Genomic DNA, 21,783 nt, shown 5'->3' on the forward strand with positions numbered 1-21,783 from the left:
GGCTTGTATGACTTCTATACTTAGCAGCATTTTACAATTTTTTTTAAAACAATAGTGTTTGTTCAGAGCAAGTCTTAATTTTTTCTTCTATTCCATTAATATACATAAAAATGCTACTTTTTATTATTATGATTATTATTTCTCTGGAAGTTACCATAAATCATCTCTCATGCAGTCACAAATTAGGAAACTTGCATTTAATCTCTGATAAGCAAGTTTAATGCAGTATTTCATATATTCAATATATTTCATATATTCAATTAAAGGTCAGTGGCAAATGCTGCCACTTGCTGCCTCTTTTAAGTACTCAAATCTGAAAAGGCTGAGCCTCATGGGAAGCAGAGATCATTTATACACCAAAACCCTCTGTGTGCAGGAAAAGTGGAAAATCCTGGAGTACTCCTCTGATACCTCTGATATCTCCATCACTGTAACCCATTTGCCATGTGGCACAGAAGGCGGCAAAACCTCACTCTGTTTTCTAAGATGAAGGTAAAGACACTAATGAAATAGCTGGATGTAGAGAAAGCACTGAAAATAATACTAAGGTGCAAGAGGATAAAAACCTGTAGCAGTTGCAGGATCCTTATTTTAAAACAGCCAAGTATTTTTGTACTGTAGCTGTTGCATCAAGACTGAAAATTTTGTATTACTTTTTCTAACACTTCTTCTTTGAAAAGCACTCATATGGAAATGATATACCTGGAAAGAAAAAGCTTTTTTTAATCTCCTAAAATTCTCTGGTTTAAAGTAAGAAATTCTGCATTCATATAAAAAACTTTGCATCTTTTCCAACCTGAAAGTCAAAAGCACTTTTCCCTCTACATGGCGTTAGGAGATCATGGTCTCTGCCTTCAAGATGTGTCTACCTTTCAGAGGTGGGCTCTTCCATGGAAACATGAATTTCACCATCATCTTTCACTTTCTCTTTTTCTTAACTGGGAATACATTTCTTTTTGTGGAAACTAATTTGGTGCTACATCTCTTCAAAGTAAGTGGTCATCAGCCTGAGTCATATTCATGGAAAAGATTAAGTCAATAAAGCAAACAGCTAACGAGCTCTGATTCACCTTGGACCACATAAAAAATGTACACTGCACCAAAGAATTAACCATACAGAGTGACTACATCTTTATATGAAATGGAAAAATCATTATTGACTTCCATATTTCCTTTCCTTTCAGAAGAATGAACTGACATAATCTGTCAGAAACTCCTTACATACGAACATGCCGAGTTGCCACATGAAAAGGATCAGCTCATCTCACTACTGATCAGAAGCATGACTTCAAACAATAAGCGACTTTTGAGAATGTGCAACATCCAAGAGGTATATTATCAGTTCTTCAACCTCAGCTGTGAAATGTCTTCACCATTCTGCCATCGTTTGGTTATAGAATGTGAAGTACAAGAGGCACAGCTGACAGCTGAGCAGCAGCAGAATACCTGTGCAAAGGGTCTGTGAAGCTACATTGCAACACCCATTGCTCCCCTGATTTGGGGTGTAAAATGAATTTATTGACAATAAAACAGGAGAGTGAAAAGACATGGCAATGCCCTGCCCCAGGTCTCTCTCCTGCCATCCTTGAATGGTGAAACTGATGGCACAAAATGCAGAACAGATAAAAGAAAGCTGAATCTTTTTCTTTTCTAGAAACATGGCTTTTGGGCTTCTAATGAGAAATAAGTCAGAAACATACAACATGTATCACAAATGTGAAGAACTATTTTCTTTCTGACAGAAGGAGTTTGTTTATCAGATAATTTCTTTCTGAATAGAACTTATATGCACCTTTAAAACGTGTATTTCACACCATACACAGCATCCACCATACCTACAGGTGTGACTAGTTTTCTGTTAGTGAATTTATTAAAAACAAAAAGTCACAGTGATTGATATTTTCTACATGACTATGTGTCAGGCAGTTTGATCTTAACAGATGAAGTGTGATTCCTTCCCAAAATAAATCAAATCCTCTTGAAGGATGTATAATAATGGCTAATTCATTATTACGATTTTAGTCAGTAAGCAACTGAGGGCAGACATGGGTAAACTACTACCCTAATTTTACTATCAGTAATGTGTGTATTACTATCAAAAACATTTAGTTAACCACCTCAGTAATGATAACTGTCTGCACTAGAATTTGTTCCAAGAATATCAGTTTTTCAGTCAAGACTCACTTTGTTGCAGTTTGAAAGGTGGATACAGTAAATTAACTAAAATAATAGTCAGAATTCTTACCTATTAAGCAGTAATAAGCTACTAGACCTCAGTGCCAACTGGACATCAAAAGATTAGCTAAGAGCAAAAAAATCTACACATTTTGACTTTGTGTTTAGATTTCTGCTCATTTTCTCATTGTTAATGAATAAAATAGCATAAAAAGCTTATGCTTCTCTTTTTAAAGACTATAACACAATCTAACATTACCATCTCACAATTATGTCACACAAAGATACTTAAAAGTATTTTTAAAAATCATTTATCAAAAATATGTTTCCTGAAATATAGGAGTATTCTATCAGTTCAATGACTCTTTTTTTTTTTTAATAAAATTCTGCAATCCATGTGAGGAATAAAATTACATCCAAAGGATACAACTTTCTTCTCTCTTGTAGTCACTTCTTCTCACAGTATGGGGTTCAGAAGTATAAATATTTTCTGTTTTATAAAAAATACATTTCATTCTTCCACCATTCTGGAGAAGTAATTTTTTCACTCAATTTACCAAATCAGATCTTTTTAAGTTGTCCTGAAATAAAATTGTATTTGGTAATCAAATAGCAATGCAATTTTAGCTGTTTAAGCTATTGAACACTGTGGTATCTTGACGCGTACCTTAGTGAAGCCTGCCACGTATTCCCCAGTCTTTATTCCTGTAGATACCTTCTTTATGGACTTAACCAAACCTGCTGTAGCAGGAAAAATATTTTACACTAGTACTATATCCACATATATCAGACCAGTCAGAAGTTTGTATTAAAAGACACTGTGTCTCATTTTAATGAGCTATTTTTCAGCTTTTTAGTTTTCTTTTGGGTTACCTTATACATTCTTGGTAGGGCAATCAAATAAAAATAACTAACAAAAAGAAAATCTAGTTTCTCATTTGATAAGAAATTTAGTAAGTTCCTTAAATTTCTACCAGTTCAGAGAGCTAGGTTAGGCTACTGCCCAGGTTAGGTCTTTATTTGGCAGAGCGGAGTTGGCATTTTTACTGAGAGGTATGCTGGCAAAAAAATATCCAAAAGATTCCCCCCAGTGTTTTGTCTCATTCACTCTGTTCCTCTTCCTCTGGCCCTTCCAAACTTCCTGCCTTACAAGTTTACTTACTGACATTCAACTCAAATTCACTATGAAAAAATTTAGTAGTCTTATTAGGAAAAAAAAAAGAAGGCTGGATAATCTGTTGCTTTCAGATGTTGTACATGTGCCCATCTATAAGTCTCTGGTGTTAAGCTAATTGCAAATTATTGGATCTTTTATTTTTCAGTCTTCTGTCTACTCTCAGTTTATTTATTTGTTTTTCTTTAGAATATTGCCCATTTCTTGACTGCATGGCTTGTATTATCTCTGTTTCAAGCAGAAGTGCAACATCTGCAGTCTCTTCTAGGGCACGAAGTCCTTTGAGTGAAATCTTTAGTATGATGCCATTCATTCATTTTTAAGAGCACACAACATTGTTTTAAAATGTCAGTTTTCTCTAAAACTAACCTGGTCACCTCAGAAGAATGATGGTTTTGCACAAAGCCACCTCTGCATATATACTCATATATACTCTTACTCCTTACTTCAGATAAGAAGGCATTAGTATGCTAGCATGTGTTTAAGCATATTGAAACAACTACAGAAAGTATCAGCATGAAATGTGCTACAGGAAATAATTATTAGGGGAAAAAATGAGATTTTTACACAAGTGGGAAAAATCTTGTCCAATAATTTGTTTCAATCTGTACTTCAAATACAGCTCCTAGTACTCTGTGTGCCTGTTACAGAACCACACCTACAGATAAGAGTTTTAGTGGCATGGGTTAGAACAGGAACACATGCCTGGAAGAAAGGCACAGGGACCAAAACTGGGCAGCATCTACAAATGATCCTATCTTATCTAAATTATACAAGACTACTGCGGCCATAGCTCTATCAAATGTCAGTTCAGGAAATGGAGCAGTGCACACCAATTCAACAGGATGGAACAAGAGCATAACCTATGTGCTGAATAACTCCTTTTAGCGTATCTTTAAAACCAGTAATTTCAAGACAATCTGATAGATTTACTGTTAACACAAAGAGCCTTGCCTCCATGCAAGCCCCAGATTCTCGTGTTTATTTAGATCCATCAATGTGAAAGCACTAATGTTACATTTAAAATTGTATCCACAGGATAAGAACTTTAAACTCCTCATTGAAAAAACACAGAATTAATTGAAAAGTTCATGTTTTCTATTACAAAGATCCAAGTAGGCCACAGTGATTTTTTTGTGCGAATAACCCAGGAAATCTCTGCTATTTCTCATTCTTAAGAATGAGCTATATCCTTGAACCTAACAGTGTCATTCAGCTCTTTTGCTATGGTAGATTAAACTAAAGTAAAGAAATGACAAAGACAGAATGATATCTGATATTTTCTTACTTGTAATAAATCTACATTGTACATTGAAATGGAGTTTGGCAGTGATAGAAAAGCATATAATAATAAAAATATGCCATAACATATCAGGTTTTGCAAAGTTTATTCTGTTATGGAGGGCATTCTCTGAAGAGAAAAGATATATAAAAAAGAGTCTAGCGAACATTTACTTAGAAACAATATTGTATTAGCCCTTAAGACTAATTAGGTGGGGTAATGGCCAGTCTTCGAGAACGAAGAACCGGGGAAGGTCTTTCCACCTTCCAGCCTGCGCATTGGATTTTTTTTTTTTAGGTGAGACGCAGTGTGCGCGGAACTGAGCCCACCCTTTAATCCTGAGGTTCATCTGCCGGGGCCAAGCGAGCTTGGACGGTGGTAGTGAGGTCCTCAGGACGTAGATGGATTGCCTTATAGGGCTAACGAGCTCCATCTGCTCAGGTAGTGTCCTGACTGGGAATCGAACCCGGGCCTCGGCAGACTAATTAATCCAATTGGAAACTGAGCAATTAAAAAAAATGAGCTTAGATTATTGCACTTGCCTTTCCAATGCACTTGGATTTACAGGAGTACCTTTCATTTAGAAAAAGGAAAAAAAAGTGTGTTTTTTTTTTTTCTTTTTGGAGAAAGATACAAAAGAGAAAAGAATACTTCCTATACATAAAAATTTTCAATTTCTCTGAGGAAAAACAGGAAAATATTTATACAGATTCTCCGGTAATTTAATGCTGCTGTTATTAGTCTTTCCTTGATGAAGAATTTCTTCAGGTTGGCTGGTGGAATTAAGTCAATGGGTCCCTGTTCTTATGTCAATCACTTGCTTTAAACACACTAAATAATAAAAGACAAAGATAAGAAGCAAAAATTTTAAGCTCTCTGGGAATCTAGAAGATGCTGATGTATGCATTTCCCTCTCCAATCAACCAGCTCTGCTCGTGAGCTGAGGAAGGAGCCACAGTCCCACCTCCTTTGCCTTGGTCTCTCCCACACCACACACACTGCTCTGTGCAGAGGTTGCTTATCTCTGGTTATTTTCTCTGCTCTTGTTAACTCTGCAGAGTCCATTCACTATCTGTTCCTAACAGGTTATAGCTGTATCTTCAGAAAATCATTTTTATTCAGTTCTCTTAATAATTAATCCCAATGTTCATCCTTAAAATATGCAGTGAAGAGAAACCATACACATGGGGCAACATTTGCCTGCCAAAAGCAAAATACTGCAGACTGCCCCCTCACCCACTGGTATTGAGAATGATGGTAAAATTCCCTGCATCTGAGCTCTCACACCTGGGCAATATTATGTTTTCCTAAACACATCTGAATTGTAGAGTTCGTACATTCTCATGTGTGCTTCTGGGGCTAGGGGGAAGCCTTTACAAAGCAATCAACACCACCCTCTGATTTGTTCTGCATTAGTTATATTTTGATTTTTCAGCAACCTAACTTTTGTCTTTCTTTTGTTCTTTGGAGCTGCTCCCAGCAGCCATACATCTGGCTTGGAAACAGAAGCATTTTGATACTATAGTCCCATCTTCTAAGGATGCAACCTTTATGATATACAGGATGGTCACTTGTGCATCACATATACAATAATTATACATACAACATATGTCTGCTAAGTGCACTGTCACACACTACACTGTTCAAGCATGTTACAGTAGTAAGAACTGACCTAATTTCCAAGCTACTCACACAAAATCAGATGGTTATATCAAATGTTACCCTCTAATACACTATTAGAATAAACATGTTTTATCTGGCTTCATATTAATTTCAAAGCCAAACTATCAAATACTAATATGAAATGAGATAAATAGTGTAATGAGTCTAACATTTTATTAAAAAAAAAAAACAACAGGGATATTACTACATTGTTTAAAATCTCATTGTACAATCCAATTAATTAAGATGTTCCAATAAAAAAAAGACTTTTCAGTTTAATGTAACCTTTTTTCACCAAAAAGTTGATTCAAGATATTTTGTTTTTCAGCTACAAATGCCTCTAAAACGGCTTCAGTGGGGCATGCAGTAGTACTGGTACTCTGTATGCTATTAGTAAGAGCCCTCCGCAGTACATAATCCCAAATAATTTTTTCAAATAGAAAATAATTATTTCCTAGGAAGGTACATTTAAAAACACTTACAAAAGCACCATCAAAACTCTAACACTTGGTTTAAACAAATAAAACATCAGGTAGTTTCACTGATGCTGTCTGCACTGCCAGTCTTTACCTGACCTTATTCCCATGTACAGCTTTCAGCAAGCTAAGATAAATTTTTTCCACTCACATATTGCTCCACTTACAAGTTGGTCTCAATACTACTGGACCTTCAGGTATTTTTTAGTGACTACATAACCTAAAGAACAGATAGCAGAGGGCTGCTCACAAAGGAACACCCCTTAGAAACAGACACCTAATTCATCCCTAGAAGTTCACAGCTTGATTTTTTTAAGACAAGGCAAATAGAAGCACAGATATCCATCATCCCTTTTTCCATTTCTACCTTTCTTACAGACCTCTCTCGAGAGCCAAATATGCTGAACAGAGTACTGACAAACAATATTGGTATCTTCAGGTGCTCACAAGGGGTTTTAAAGGTAGCAGGAAAGGTAATTAAAACTAAAGTTGGGACTATTTCTGAATCAACTTTCCAGCAACAGCGTCTGCAGTCCTGCAGACAGGTGCTGAGCGGCAGACACCAGCTCCCGAACGCAAAGAGGGCTCTCACCCTACCTTAAGGAGCCTGACTGAGGGGAGGAAGGCGGCATGGCACAGCTTCCGGATGGTCCAGTTGAGTGGCCGGGGAGCATCGGTCTGATTCATGACTGTCCACAAATCCCACCGGGAGATCAATCGCAGACCTGACAGCGCCTACCGCGGAATCCGCCCTCCGGGGCGCGGGCATCCCACGATGGGCGCGTCCCACCCGGGCCCGCCGTGCCGCAGGGCAGAGACTGAGCTGAGCTGAGCTGAGCTGAGCTGAGCTGGGCTGGGCTGGGCTGGGCTGAGCTGGGCTGGGCTGGGCTGGGCTGAGCTGGGCTGGGCAGGACTGGGCGCACGGGGTGGGCAGCGGCATCCGCCGAGCCTGGTTTCTCCAGCAGCAGTCTCCTGCCGGGGACGGCAGTGTTTATGCATGCCAAATGCGGCTGGAAGGGTGGAGGCGATCCGGCCGCGGCTCGGGGCAAGCTGCCCTGCTGAGCGTAGAGGGGCAGCCCGGAGGAAAACCGGGACGCGGCTTGATCGGCCCCTGCCACGCTCCCTCCCGCCCGCCGCCGGGAGAAGCGAGGTTAGCCAGGCTGTGCCGAGCCTCCTGCCTCGCTCATGCGCTTCCCTGGGCCAAAAGCAGGGCACAAGGGATGGAATTTAAATAAAGCAAGGGAGGGGTACCTGCACTTTCTTTCCCAAAGCACTGCGAGGAGATGGAAACTGGCATGAGGGGAGGAGGGGCCAACACTCAGACAACAGACTGAGAGAGGGAAAATAAATTCACTCTTCATTTACTGATACAATGAACCTAGAAAGCATTTCATTGATCTGGCACGGTGTCGGTGCACTAGCAGCAAGTGGCAGGAGTTAGAAGCTGTACTATAAGAGCATGAGTGCTAACATGCACATCCTGGAAAAAAACACAAATAAAAAAATCCACAAAACAAAACATCCAACCCTAACCAAGTCAGAATTCAGCTCATCTTAATTAAATGTGTGCACTAATTCTTTCAGAGACATGCGAACAACATAAAGTAATATTGCTGGAGCAATTCAAGTATAGCAAAACATATTTCCATTCTGGGCACTAAATGGCCCTCCTAAATAATCAGGCTATTCTTAATTGCAGCTCTCTAGCTAAACAAGAAATGCTTTTTTCCCTGCTATTTTTCTTATGGGATGAAGATTATATGAAGGAAGAGTTAGGAACTGTAAAATAAATCCTATAAAGCAATGGTGATTTTTTATTTTGCCAGTAATTACCAGGTTTTACTCATATTATAGACAAAAACAGCTGCTTCTCAGTAAAGTTTTAAGTCCCTCATAACTCAGGTTGGAAAATACCCATTCAATTTACTTGGCTACTTTCATTGATCTGACATTTTTACATTTCCTTTTAACTCCCATAATGCACATATTTGCCACCTCTATAATTGATTCTTAGTATCGTGTCTATATTCATTCTCCAAATTAAGGTAAAGAGATCAAGGCTACTGTTTATTTGGAATGTATGCATGCGAGCCAGCTCCTCTTCACTGCACCATCTCAAGAATTTTATGAATATTTTTATTCAACCTAAGTGTTGGATTAAAAATTCTTCTGCCCAGAATATAATGTCCCAGAACATAGTGCAAAACTGATTATGCACCAAAAAAGCGACCTGTTCAACCCCACTGTACATGGCAAAATTATAGAACTTCAAAGGTGCAGGGACTAGATCATAAGCTGGGTTTGGAAAAGAATGGGTAGGACACCAGGAGACATTACGTTGTGGCAAAATTTGTGCAGATGAATTTCTGGTTATGGCTGAGCAGCTAGTTTAAATTATACATATTTAAATGTCTCTGAATGAGCTCTGAATGTATTTGTTGCATGAAAGGTGGAAAAAACCCTTGCTATTGATAGTGAAATAGAACTTGAGTAAGTAAGTATAATTAGCTGAAACTTCTTTTCCAAGGCTCTATAAATGAGGAAAAATTAAATAGATAGAAAAAAAAAATTCTGACTTTAAAATAGCATACACCTTAAAAGATGTACAGCATGATAACTTTGTTCAGTTATAAAGGTAATCATGTCCAGCAATTAAGCTTTTGGAGTTCATAGTTAAAAGAAAGCAAAAGACTCAAGTCAGATACAAGACCATGGCTTTCCCTTATCCCGCAGCCTCTCAAGACATAGTGATAGGGTTTTTTGCCCTTGAAGATGAGGAAAGTTTCTTGGAAAAGTACCAAACTCAGCACTAACTTGACCTTTTCACATCCATTTTGCATTAAGCATCCGTAATAAAACAAAATGTGCTAGGGACGTGTGCTAGGGACAATGAAGACAGAGGAATCATAGCATGCTGACTTCTTTTCAATGAGTAGAGTATTAATTCTCTGAAGAAGCTAGAGAGATGAAGACAAAGAAGAAACATAACAGATAGGTTTAATAAACTAAAAATAGTGAGCGCGATGTATCTTCTAGCTTGCACAGAGCTTCCTGTCCCTGAAACGAGCTCTATCATTGCCTTCTGCAAACAGTACCTTAGGGATGAGAGTTGTTATCTATCGCAGTGTTTAATACACACCAACTTTTTATCACAGGCCTGATTTCCACGGCCTTGTGCCTTCCCTAGTCATTTGTATTTGCAGAAAGTGAGTGCAAGAATACGAACTTCTGCCAGTCGCAGTGAGGAAACTCTGGTGGACAGGACATTATCATGACACTGGAGCTTCAATTCCACCACAAAATCTTTGGGTGCCTTTGGGTAGATTATTTAAACACTTTTAATTTTATTTTTAATGAATGTTTCTTACCTATAAGAAATACTGCTGTGATTTTGAGCCTATTGAGTGTAAATTTGAGGAAACTGAAGCAAGTAGTTTTCTTTGTATTCCCAGCAGCCCCCACCAGTTTTTGGTAAGCATAAATGGTGAAGGGTTGGTAAGTAAAGAAGAAAAATCTGAAAAGTTCACAGAGATTCTGACAACAGTTGTTAAAAATATAGTGAAAGATTAGGAATGGTTTTTTATGTGGTTTGGGGGGCTTTTAATCAATTCAGTGAAAAAGTCAGCATTGGAATCTCTTATTCTATTCCTGTCAGAAAAAGCAAGTTCTCAACTCAGCTCTTCTACAATCTGAGCCCTATTAGGAGATGCAAAGATTAGCAATCCCACTAGAATTTAGTTAGGTTTAAAAGATGGAGCTGCAGGTTTAAAAGATGGAGCTGCCACTTTCTTACTTAAACTTTGTCCTGGAAACATGCTCACTGCATGATCAGTATTCACATCTAATTCTTTGTCTCTTGTGAAGGAGCACCTTTGGTACCACAGAAAGGTATAGCAAATAGAAGATAAATTCTATTGCTTCCTGCAATACAGAGATATTGCAGATTCTTCTAAAACCTATTGTTAATGGAAAGCATTTTTTTGACCATTTCTTTTTGGATTACTGCAATCTAATGTGATAATAATTCTACACTTGGAAGGTGTAAAATTTAACACCTCTGGGAATGCTACAGAACAGAAAGTGGCTGAGAAACTCATTAACATCCAGACCTCTCTCAGCACATTAGCAATGTCCAACATTTTCAACCTGAGAGCAAACATTAAACAGAAAGGTATTATAGGCAAACTCAGACACTGTTCTTCTATCCTGTCCAAGTCAAAATTCCTTTATGAAATGAGAGATTCTGTGTAAATGAAAAGCAGGAGGGGCTGGAATAGAGAGATATAGAAAACTAGAGAGATATATTGGCCATCATCGTAGAAAACAACCTCTTCTGTGTGGGCATTGCCTAATGGGAGAAACATCAGGCAGAAGAGTTTTACCATGGTATCACACCTGTTCTTCCCATGTACATCATAAAACAGAATCATAAATATATAGAACTTTAGAACAGTTTGGGTTGGAAAGGACCTTTAAAGGTCATCTAGTGCAACACTCCTGCAATGAGCAGCTCCATCCAACCTGATCTTGAATGTTTCCAGAGACGAAGCATCCACCACCTCTCTGGGCACACAGTATTTTACCACCCTAATTACAAAAACCTTCTTCCTTATATCTTATGTAAATCAGTCTCCTTCAGTTCAAAGCCATTGCCCCTTGTCCTGTCACAACAGGCACTGATAAAACGTCTATCTTTCTTACAGGCCACTTTCAGGTACTGGGAGACCACTATAAGGCCTCCCTGAAGCTTTCTCTTCTCCAGGTGGAACAGCCCCATCTCTCTTTGTCCTTCCTAATAGGAACGGTGCTCCAGCCTTCTGATCATCTTTTTGGCCTTTCTCTGTACTAAGGACCCCAGAGCTGAATGCAGTACTACAGGTGGAGTCTCAACAGAGCAGAGCAGGTGGACAGAATCACCTCCCTTGACCTGCTGACCACACTGCTTTTAATGCAGCCCAGTATACAATAGGCTTTCTGGGCTGTGAATGCACAAACAGCCAACTCATGTCCAGCCTCTCATCCACCAGCACCCCCAAGTCCTTCTCAACAGGGCTGCTCTCACTCCATTCATCCTCTAACTTGTATCGATATCCATGTATCCATACAACTCCTACACAACTCAGGTGTAGGACCTTGAACTTGGCCTTGTTAAACCTCATGGACTTCCCATGGGTCCACTTCTCAAACTTGTCCAGGTCCCTCTGGATGGCATCTTGTCCTTCACATGTGTCAACCACACCACTTAGCTTGGTGGTGTCTATGAACTCTCTGGGGGTGTGCTCAATCCCACTGTCCATGTCATTGCTGAAGATATTAAACAGTACTGGTCCCAGTAAGTACCCTTCAGGGACAACTGCTGCCACCAGTGTCCATCAGAAAATTGTCCATCACTACTCTCTGGCTTTGACCATCCACAAAATTCCTCATCCACTGAGCAGTCCACCCATCAAATCCATATCTTTCAAATTTAGAGACAAAGATGTGGGGAACCATGTCAAAGGCCTAAATACAACCTTTGTGAGAAGAAAGATAGATCTTCACAATGCAGCTAGAGAGCCACATTGACAAGGCTTCCTTGCTCTTGGAGAACCTTTTCTTCTTTCCCAAGGGCTTGTACTGCTCAATGGGATAGTAAATACCAGAAAAACTGGAGCTACTCTTGGACCCCTTTGCTTGCAGTGCTCATCATGGGACTACTATATCAGCCTATCCGTATGCTGATGAAGATGTGTAAGTTCTTCATAACACACTTTGGTCATCTCCTAGGATTGCAAAGGTAATGGCAGGATGGCAATAGAAAAAGAGGTGATTCAGAAGCTTTTAAATAAGAGTCAGAGCTAACATTCCTTCTACAGGTATAGTCAAGGTGCATCAGTCACTTTTGCAGGTCTGTAAGCTAAACAATATTGAAGAGTACATCAAAAAGCAGAAGGCTACATTTATAACAGCAACAGTGGTTTTTTTCAACACACTCATATTTCAATTTATTTATGTTCATTTCATGTGATTTCTTGCAAAATCCAGAGACTAGAAAGATAAGTATATGTTATAAAGTTTGGATGAACTATATTTAATTTTATGCCTACCTTAACATCCTCATAGACCCAAATTTTATTGAAGCTTAACTCGAGAGGTAATTAAATTATAAAATTAATCCACTGCTCTCACGTCTTTTCTATTCACTACATGCCTGAGGTAGTTTTTCAGCTGTTATCTTCGCTAAGATATTTCACAGGTCTTCTGCCACATGCTCTTCCCCAGACACAGACACAGATACTAATATAATGTAATGTATAAATACCTATTAAGTGTTAATCAAATAACTTTTCATAGATAGAAATTATTCTGTAGACCGTTTCAAGCACATATCTAAACAGCATTGTATGTAGCTATAAATAATGTCTTTTGGCAACTGACCAAAAAGCCAGAATAAAGGGTATTCTTTCTTTATCCCAAGTTTTATAGTTGTGTGATGAATATCTAATATGATTAAATTATTTTATATGCCTGATACCCTGAGATCAGGTTTACCTGGTCTGCGTCTGTCTTTTGCCTGGGGAAGCACCTAGTTGGGATCTCAGGGGTAACACAGCACACAGCCCTGCAGAGAACCAGTGAAGTGGACTTGTGAGAGAGCAGATGAACTGGGCAGTACAGACACACTCAATGCACCCTTATCAAAAGTATTTTTCTAGAGACCTGTTTGACTGCTACCAGTTCCAAAATACATGAGTGGAGGAGTTTGAAAGTCAGACTACGGATACAGAAAATGTAAGTTTGAGAAGATAGGTCAAAAGGAGCCCTCACTAATATTTGTGGTTTCATTTCTGTAACTACTGGCAGAAAGTCCTGATAATTTGCACCAATTTACCTTCAGTTGCTCTCCAGGTACTTACAAATCTGCCAACCCTTAAGTATTGAATATATACCTTTTAATGGTGTATTTCATGAGACATCCCTTTGTAATTGCAGGTTGAAGCCTTTCAGATTTTGTCTTTGAACGGGATTAAAACACATAGGCATATAACCCTTATATTTGGAACTAGAAATGTCCATGGCTAATTGTTACTTAGATACAGATACTGCATTTTAAAATGCAATCTATCTTAGTGTAGACAAGCTGTCAGTTCTGTAACCTCTACAGTGTTGACAGAAATAAGGCTGTTCAAACATGCAGATTTATGTTTATGATAAAAGTTTCTTTCCATCTTAGCTATTATGTTCTTATATGTGCTTTTACACTTTGTGAAAGTGATTTCTCAGTTTTGACCTGTAACATCATTCTCTCCGTAATTTCTCATTTAAATATCAAATTTACCTAGCTATATTGGTATAGTGTTTTCTAGTCTTGATTATTTTGTTAAATAAAATGCAGAAAAATACAATGCTTCATGGAAGAGATCAATTCACTCAATCTTCAGCCTTTGAACATTTAAATGAAAACTATACAGAGCAACTCTCTTGCACTTCTGCATTTCTCTTCACCTGACTCAGACAGATGCAGCATGCAACACCTTTCTCACCTCACATCATATTACTTCAGAACTGAAGAGTAGTTTAATATCCTTTGAAAGTAGCAATGAATTACAAAAATCTCTAATTCCTTCTGCTATGGAGTTATAAAAAAAAAACCAAGACAACCAAATTATATTTTACACAGCTACTACATTTCTGCATGCATCACCCCCACAAGCTTTACCTTCCTCCCAAAGGCAAAGGCCCTACCCTAGAGCAGACACCATCTCTGTTGACTAAGTCTGCTGAAACCTCTTGGCTCAGATGAGTTGAGCACATTTGGTGCTTCATTACTGACACACCTACTTTCCTGAGAATTCCCTTTCATTAAATTTTTATGTTTTTCAACATGCATCAGTGCAGACAGCTGCTCTTGCACTGCCTTCGGTACTTTCCCCAGCTACTCAGTGAGATGTGTTCCAGTTTTCATATCAGTCTGAAGAACTAATCTGGCCACCAAGCGCTTACAGTGCAAAGTATCTATCAGTAAAAGGTTCAGTCACCAAAACTGAAAACCCCACAGTGGGGCACCCTCACACTTGTGAGGAAACACCCCAGTGGCTGGTGGCCCAGTAGAGAGAAACACAACAGGCAGCACCACAGAACTGGCTGCACGAAAATTTTTAAATTAATGTAGCACAAGCAGGCATAGTGATAGCAAGTAACAGAAAAAGTCGTTGGTAAAGAGGTAGAATTATACTTATTATACAGGTTCTATGAATTATTAAATGTATACTTGAACTTTTATTAGGAAGTTATTCCCAGAAGTTTCAGACTCAACAGAAAAATAAAGCTTGACTAGAGTTATAAGTATTTTTTTCCACTCATGTCTTCTATCAGGCAATGGAAAGACAAGTTACAGAGTTGTTGATCCTCTGCATCCTCCGAGCAATTTGTGATTTTCTTTTTAAGAATAACACAAGGAATTTTTTTAATGTTGAGATCTTAATGAAATTAAACAAATGGAGAATGGTAAAAGCTGAACAAAGTTGTGCAACAAGAAGTATTCAAAACCACACTTATGTTCTCAAATACACACAAGTGACTCCAGAGGTCTACTTTAAAACACACTTTCAAACTCATAACTTAAATCAGGTCTCTTTTCAGCACTTGTTGATTTATTTTTAAAGTCACATACCAAGTCTACATTTGGTCTTGTAATATTCTGGTCTCACAAAAATCTGCAATTTCACTTGGACAATTATTAACACATCTGGACCCCATATTGTCTATTGCAATTACTGTCTATTTGTGTACAGTGGTACACTGGGGAAAAAAAACAAAGTTTGGGGGCTTTTAGATTGATCACTGATCAAAGCTTTAGGAAAAGCAGTTAATACCCTACAGAGACATTAATCTAGTTTTCCTACTCAGACACAGCAGATGGTTGACACAGAAAGTGCCAGATGAGGTTAACAGTAAAGAAAGCATCAATTTTATCGAATAGGCTGTAGTCTCAGCTTGCATTTGCCTAACCTCTTCCCAGGAATGATTTTTGTTTGTTTGTTTGTTTTTTAATCCCTTTTGTTGTTGTTATAGGACTTGGACCCTTTTTCTGCTCAGATGTAAAGTATAGTTAATTTTCTTGCTCAAAAGAAACCACAGGAATTGGAAAAACAGACACTAATTGTTATTTTTACATTGCCTTACATCTCTATCAAAGTTCATAGATAAATTAAATCAGTCCTTTTGAAAAGCCATCACTCATACTCCAAAAAAATCTGCCCAAAATGTGTTACTTTTGATGAGAATTTTTAAATATCTGTTTCTGAACCCCATACTAAGTAAATAGCAACAACGGTCCTTATTTCTGCAGTTTTAAACTCTTAAACTGGGCAGCAAAGTGAAACTGGAATATAAAACTGCACTGCAGAAGAATTTTTTTTTTTTTGTAAAGTACAACTGTAGTACTGCTCATAACAGAACAACTACTAGTTTATTTTAGTTGTCCACTCTTTTTCTCTTCTCCAAAGAAAATACTCATAACTGCTAGAACAAAATAACAGCAGAGTCCACAGGAACAGGATAACAGACAATAAGAAAATGAAAGAGAATTATTTTTCTTAAAAGTGTCACTCAGTTATGCAACTCTGCAAAAGCCTTTAAGTATGCATTGTCTAACACTGCACTGTGCTCATCGCTTCTCTATCACTACTACAAAAATCCAGTCACTCAATACCAATACTAAATGCACAAATTTCACTGACAATATAAAGATGCTAGAAGGCTTTTCTGAAGGAGCTTTTTTGGCTTACTCAGCAAGTCTTTGCCAGGTTAACATCCTCACTGTAGACTGCTCTGTAATATCCAACAGGCATAGCACAGTAATTATTTTTAAAACACTCTGATATTTGAGTCCCATGATTAGCAGAACTTTACTAATTCTACTAATACTTATGAATCCTAATAAGATTTTTAAATCACGAGCAAAGACAGTGCATGGGTATTGTATTTTAGGCCCTTCACTACTAGAATCTGAAAATAAATTTGGGAGAAAGCAATATCCTAATGTAGTAATCCCATGTTCTATTTTATCAAACAATGGTGATACTGCCAGCCTTACCAAATGACAGATTCTCTCCAGGGCTGTCTGACTTCACCCTGTCTTTCATGATTTTAGCACTTCCTTAATAGGCTGGGTCAGAAATTTTGGTTTTGTGATTTATGGCTTAATCCCAGAAGGCAAACAGTTGTTTCCTGTTTAGTTGGCACTAGACTTTATTCCTTTACTGTGTTATGTATAAAGTATCTGTTATATTTAGGACACATGTCATTAATTATTTTTTTAGACTTATAGCAAAGACTTTCTGATTCTTAATGGAAGAATTAAGTTTTTCTTAATGGAAGATGGAAAGCATCTATGATTTATGTATCATTTTACTACAGTAGTTAAGCTAATTCAGAGGAGAAAAAAATGAAAACTGACTATTGAAGCTGGAGAGATATAAGCAAGTTAGAAATTCTTGGGAGAAAAGCCTCCTGGAAAATAATAATGAACATCTGTACAAATATTTGTGTGTATATACATATGTATATGTATTTACATATATATGTATATACATATATTTATATATGTGTAAATATGTATATATATTTGCATATATATATATATATACACCTTTCATAACACTTTTGAAAGTTAATTGATGCCTGATAAAATTTTCCAACAAGTCAACTCTTTGGAGCATATTTTCATATGTGGAATTCTTAGTAAATTTTTAGTTAACAGTGTTTATGTGAAAAGAACTGCACAAATGCTAAATACAATATGGTTTTCAACCATAGTTCATGCAGCAAGCAGGAGAGATTAACATTTATATACTCTTGGAAGAAATGAGAATTTTTAAGTAATTAATAATATTTTGTGCTTATTCTATGGAAATTCTCCATTTACCCTCTTAAATGGTTTGGGTTTTAGTTTTACTTTATACTAAGACACACACAGTTTTAGACCTCTGAACTCACATCTTCTTTATTTTCTGCTCTATAAAAATCTGCAGATAAATTGTGTTAAAAGCATAATTTATTTAGTACTGTAATTACTCTCAGCAATCTATTTTTCTTTCTTTCCTTTTTTTTTTTTTTAATTACAGACTTTTAACTTTTAATAACCAATAACAGAAAATCGCATATGAGGGCATTGCCGCTTGCACTAGTGATGTAGCAGAGAAAGGGAAGCAAAAGGCAACAAAAGATACCAGAAGGTATCTCCTGACTTGAAAGTTCTATGAATTATTTATTTATCTAGCTACATGTCATAATTATGCTATCCATTTTAACTAATGTGAGAGAAAAATGCCAGCTGAATTTTTTTCAGGCCTGAAAGCACTGCTCAACCTTGTGCTACATAAAAAAATCTAACTATCTAACTGATGGTAAGCAATATATGGACTCCACTTCAGGCACACTTTGTACAAAGGTGGGTTCAAACAGGTGAGAGGAAAAGCCCACGACTCTCATCAGCCATTTTGACATCCACATAAACCTCAGTGTTTAAAGATATTTTGAGGTAATGAAGAGGAAGAAAAAGAAATGTATTTAAGTGCAATCAGAATAACCAATAATGACCTTGGTTACATACTACATCTCTTTTTTTTTTTTTTTTTTTTTTAATTCCACTAAAAATAAATTGTCAGACTCATATTTATAAAGAAAGCCTTCTCATGTGTGTATCCATGACAACCTAGATTTATATTTTGAGCTCTAGAAGGTTGTTACAGCACAGCTTACATAAATTACTTTAAAGAATGTAACAAGATGGTTTGCTACTTGAGGTATTTTATTTGGCATAATGTATAATATTTTGACTGTGTTGAAGCATAAGAAAAAAAAAAGCACTATGCAGTGGTCTGAAGCCAGTCTTGTCATAAAGTAAACATATTTTTAATATAAGGAAAATGTAGAAGCCCTTTATGACAAAGAACACTAAAAATTTTAAAAATCCCTCAAGACTTAGTAATTGAACATTAAGATCCCATAGTTAGGAAAGTAAAGAAACATAGCAGAAATGTAAAGCATACATTGCCTGAAACAAACAAAACTCCTTGCATTTACACTAGTATGCTGTCTAGCGGGGTTCCATCTGGACTGCATGGGGCACAGGTAATCAATTTTTTTTTCTCTCCCTTCCATAAGGAAAAGGGCCTACTTTCATTACATTAGGCATTACTAAAATTGCATTTCTGTTACACATGCTTTCTTTTTGCATTTGACTTGAGAGGCATAGTATATTATTTATACAATAGATTAACATGGTAGGCAGTTTCTGAGTACAACATGGAAACAATAGGAACATATTTCATGAGATTTCTCCAAAACAAATATCACTGACTTCCCTCACATTTTGTTGTCAAATAAATGTACTGTCTACTTTGGAAAGAGACTTTGAGGGAAGAGACATACAACCATTTTAATAACTGTTCAATAAACTACTCAGAATTCAAGTGGGGTTAACAACTTCATGACCAATTTTCTGAGCAGAGCCTACTGCTTTAGATTGCAAGCTAGGAAAACAAAAACAGCAGACAAGTTCATAATAAGGTCTTTCCTCAAACTCTTTGCTGAGGGAAAAAGGTTCTTGACATCAGTGATGCAATGTTTGGATTCCACTGTGTGGATTCCTTATTTCTAGGCCCACACTGGGGCATTGAGGGCTCTTGTCTTAGAGGATCTCCAGTGGAGGCAGTTGAGGGCGACTCGACAAGGTTAAAATGAAATTTAACACATCCATAAAATGCAGGAGCACGAATTTGCTTTGTAAGACCAATACACAGGTTTCAAGGACAGCAACACAGACATCATCTGCCCTTTGTGAACTCTCATGATGTCATATTCTGAGACTAGCTCAGTCGATTAGAGTGTGATGCTGAAACTGCCAAGGTCATGGGGTTGATCCCCATACGGGCCATTCACTTAAGAGTTGGACTTGATGAACCTTGTTGGTCCCTTTCAACTCAGAATATTCTGAGAATCTGTGACAGAAAAGTAATAGCTATTAGGCGGACACTGGGATAGCACAAGTTCTGCAGCCCATGTTCCTAAAGCAGACCCAGCAAGTGAGAGAAATGTTTACCCTGCAAGTGTCCCCAGCTGGTCAACCGTGGCCCTCTGTAGCCTGCTGTCTCCTCTCTCATTTCCTGATGGATGGGATATAATAACTCTATGGTTCCTTTTCTCACCTGGAATAATGGCCTGTATGTGCAACATAAGAGTCCAGAGGGTCAGAACCTTTGCTCTTTTTTCCTGGCTGTATTAGGGCAACCTAAGGATTAATTTGCTGCATAAGCCAAAGGTAATTTTAGTCACTCATATAAATATTTGTGGCCACAGTTCATGCACTTTGGTAGTACTGTAGGACGCTTAGGTAGGCAAAGATTGTTCTATTATGGGAAGGATTTCATACCAAAACAACATTATAAACACAAAAGCCTTTCACTGAAATTCTTTTTCTTGGCACATTACAGTACATTATTTTCTGCAGTCTAGTATTATGTTTTATGTAGTAAAATGTCATTTAGTGACACCAATCAAAATTTTCCAACTTAAATAATATAGTAAAAACTAACATAGTAAAAAGCCTCCAGTTTCTTTCCATTATCCGTGAAAAGCAGAAAATGTGCAGTAGAAATGAAATCCCTTAATCAAGAGCCACCAGCATCTTCTGGTGTTACAGTAAAGTTCAATATGTAACAGCTCCCATTATATATAAAAGAAGGTGCTTGAGTGACTGATTTACCACAAAAAGACACTGTATTTTAACTGGAAGTCTTGGGAATGCTGCTACTTCATATGTGTACAATAAGACAGTCTTGACTCCTGTGTCCTGTGCTGCCCCAGTGTGTGACAGAAATAGACACCTGTACCTATAAAGAAAAGATCATACCTTCTAAAGAGCCTATATTGGAACACATATAGAAAAGCTTCACAAAGACCAAATAACCGTATTTGAATTTGTATTATTAGTCAGGCACAATTGTAAGTGGTAAGTAAATTTGCAGTGGTAAAAAGGTTACACACTGCTGTATGTTTGGTAAGCACCTTACTGGACAATTTTACAACATCATCATTCAACTTTTTTTCTCCATAATCTAGATATTAGGTTTATCATAACTGATTAAGCAATATATTACTCTGATATCCAGTATTTTTCCAGGAAATTATTCTGTGGCACACTAAACATATTATTTAACATATGCCCATCAATCAGCACAATGGATGTATAATGTTTTTATGCAGATAGCAATGGCTCAAGGGCCATCATGGATGAATACTTACGAGAGTTAGAGCAAGAACAGATGCCATCCATAAAAGTGTGATGCTACATACAATTCTGTGAAATTTAAATGCATTAATTGAAACTATCAAGCAAGCCTATTTGGTGTGTTTCCTATGGTATTGATTAAAGAGTGCCAAGAAACTGTACATTAAGAAGTGTAAAATCAGTGCTTTGTATCAACATTTAGATACTATAAAGTTACAGATATATCTCTTGTCTACAATTATTCTCTACATAGCAAATGAAGAGCTTTTCTTTTACACTCTTTCAATAATAAGAAAAAAAATTACCTAAGAAGTTATAATTTTCAAAGACTACTTTGAAATACAGTTCCTATCTAATAGTTCTTATGAAGCAACCTTGAACAATGCCACATAATAAGGGCTGGACACAATGAGATGTAAAATAGAATTGAGTGTTATTAGTAATAATTTCAAAGCCCAGTCTTCTGCGTTCATGCTGTTTTTCCATGTTATCCCAGTTACAAAGACCAACCCAGTGAAATTACATCTGGTTCTACTTGAAATGCCACTAAGCAACTCAGATTAAAGAAGAAAAAAGACCTTTTCAAGCATAGCTGTGGGAAAGTGACTGGAGTTAAAAAGATAATAGCATGAGAATTACTGGGAAAAATACAGTTGTATTCTCTGGATGGAACATGGTCATCACACCTGATGTCCAAGACACAATACAATCTAAAGTGGACTAAATGGAGGGGAGAGTG

The 21,783-nt window shown here is 37.3% G+C and overlaps 1 protein-coding gene across 6 annotated transcripts in view; it reads right to left on the reverse strand.

The window, feature by feature from the left end:
- TRPM3 (transient receptor potential cation channel subfamily M member 3) overlaps positions 1–21,783 on the reverse strand; it is a 411,660-nt gene that overhangs the window by 251,176 nt on the left and 138,701 nt on the right. For 3 of the 6 annotated variants that reach the window (XM_027881869.1, XM_027881893.1, XM_027881885.1), the window contains exon 1: positions 7,367–7,572. The exons of 2 other annotated variants lie outside the window; for them this stretch is intronic. In XM_027881869.1, the coding sequence (XP_027737670.1) occupies positions 7,367–7,456 (90 nt within the window). In that variant the 5' untranslated portion in view covers positions 7,457–7,572. Of the gene's footprint in view, positions 1–7,366; positions 7,573–21,783 lie in introns of those variants that run through there. One more of the 6 variants, XM_027881899.1, reaches the window with a different exon arrangement.

This window comes from Empidonax traillii, unplaced genomic scaffold (assembly GCF_003031625.1).
Source record: "Empidonax traillii isolate 1590-97213 ecotype Southwest subspecies unplaced genomic scaffold, ASM303162v1 scaffold7:size3022706, whole genome shotgun sequence".
NCBI classification, from domain to species: Eukaryota; Metazoa; Chordata; class Aves; order Passeriformes; family Tyrannidae; genus Empidonax; species Empidonax traillii.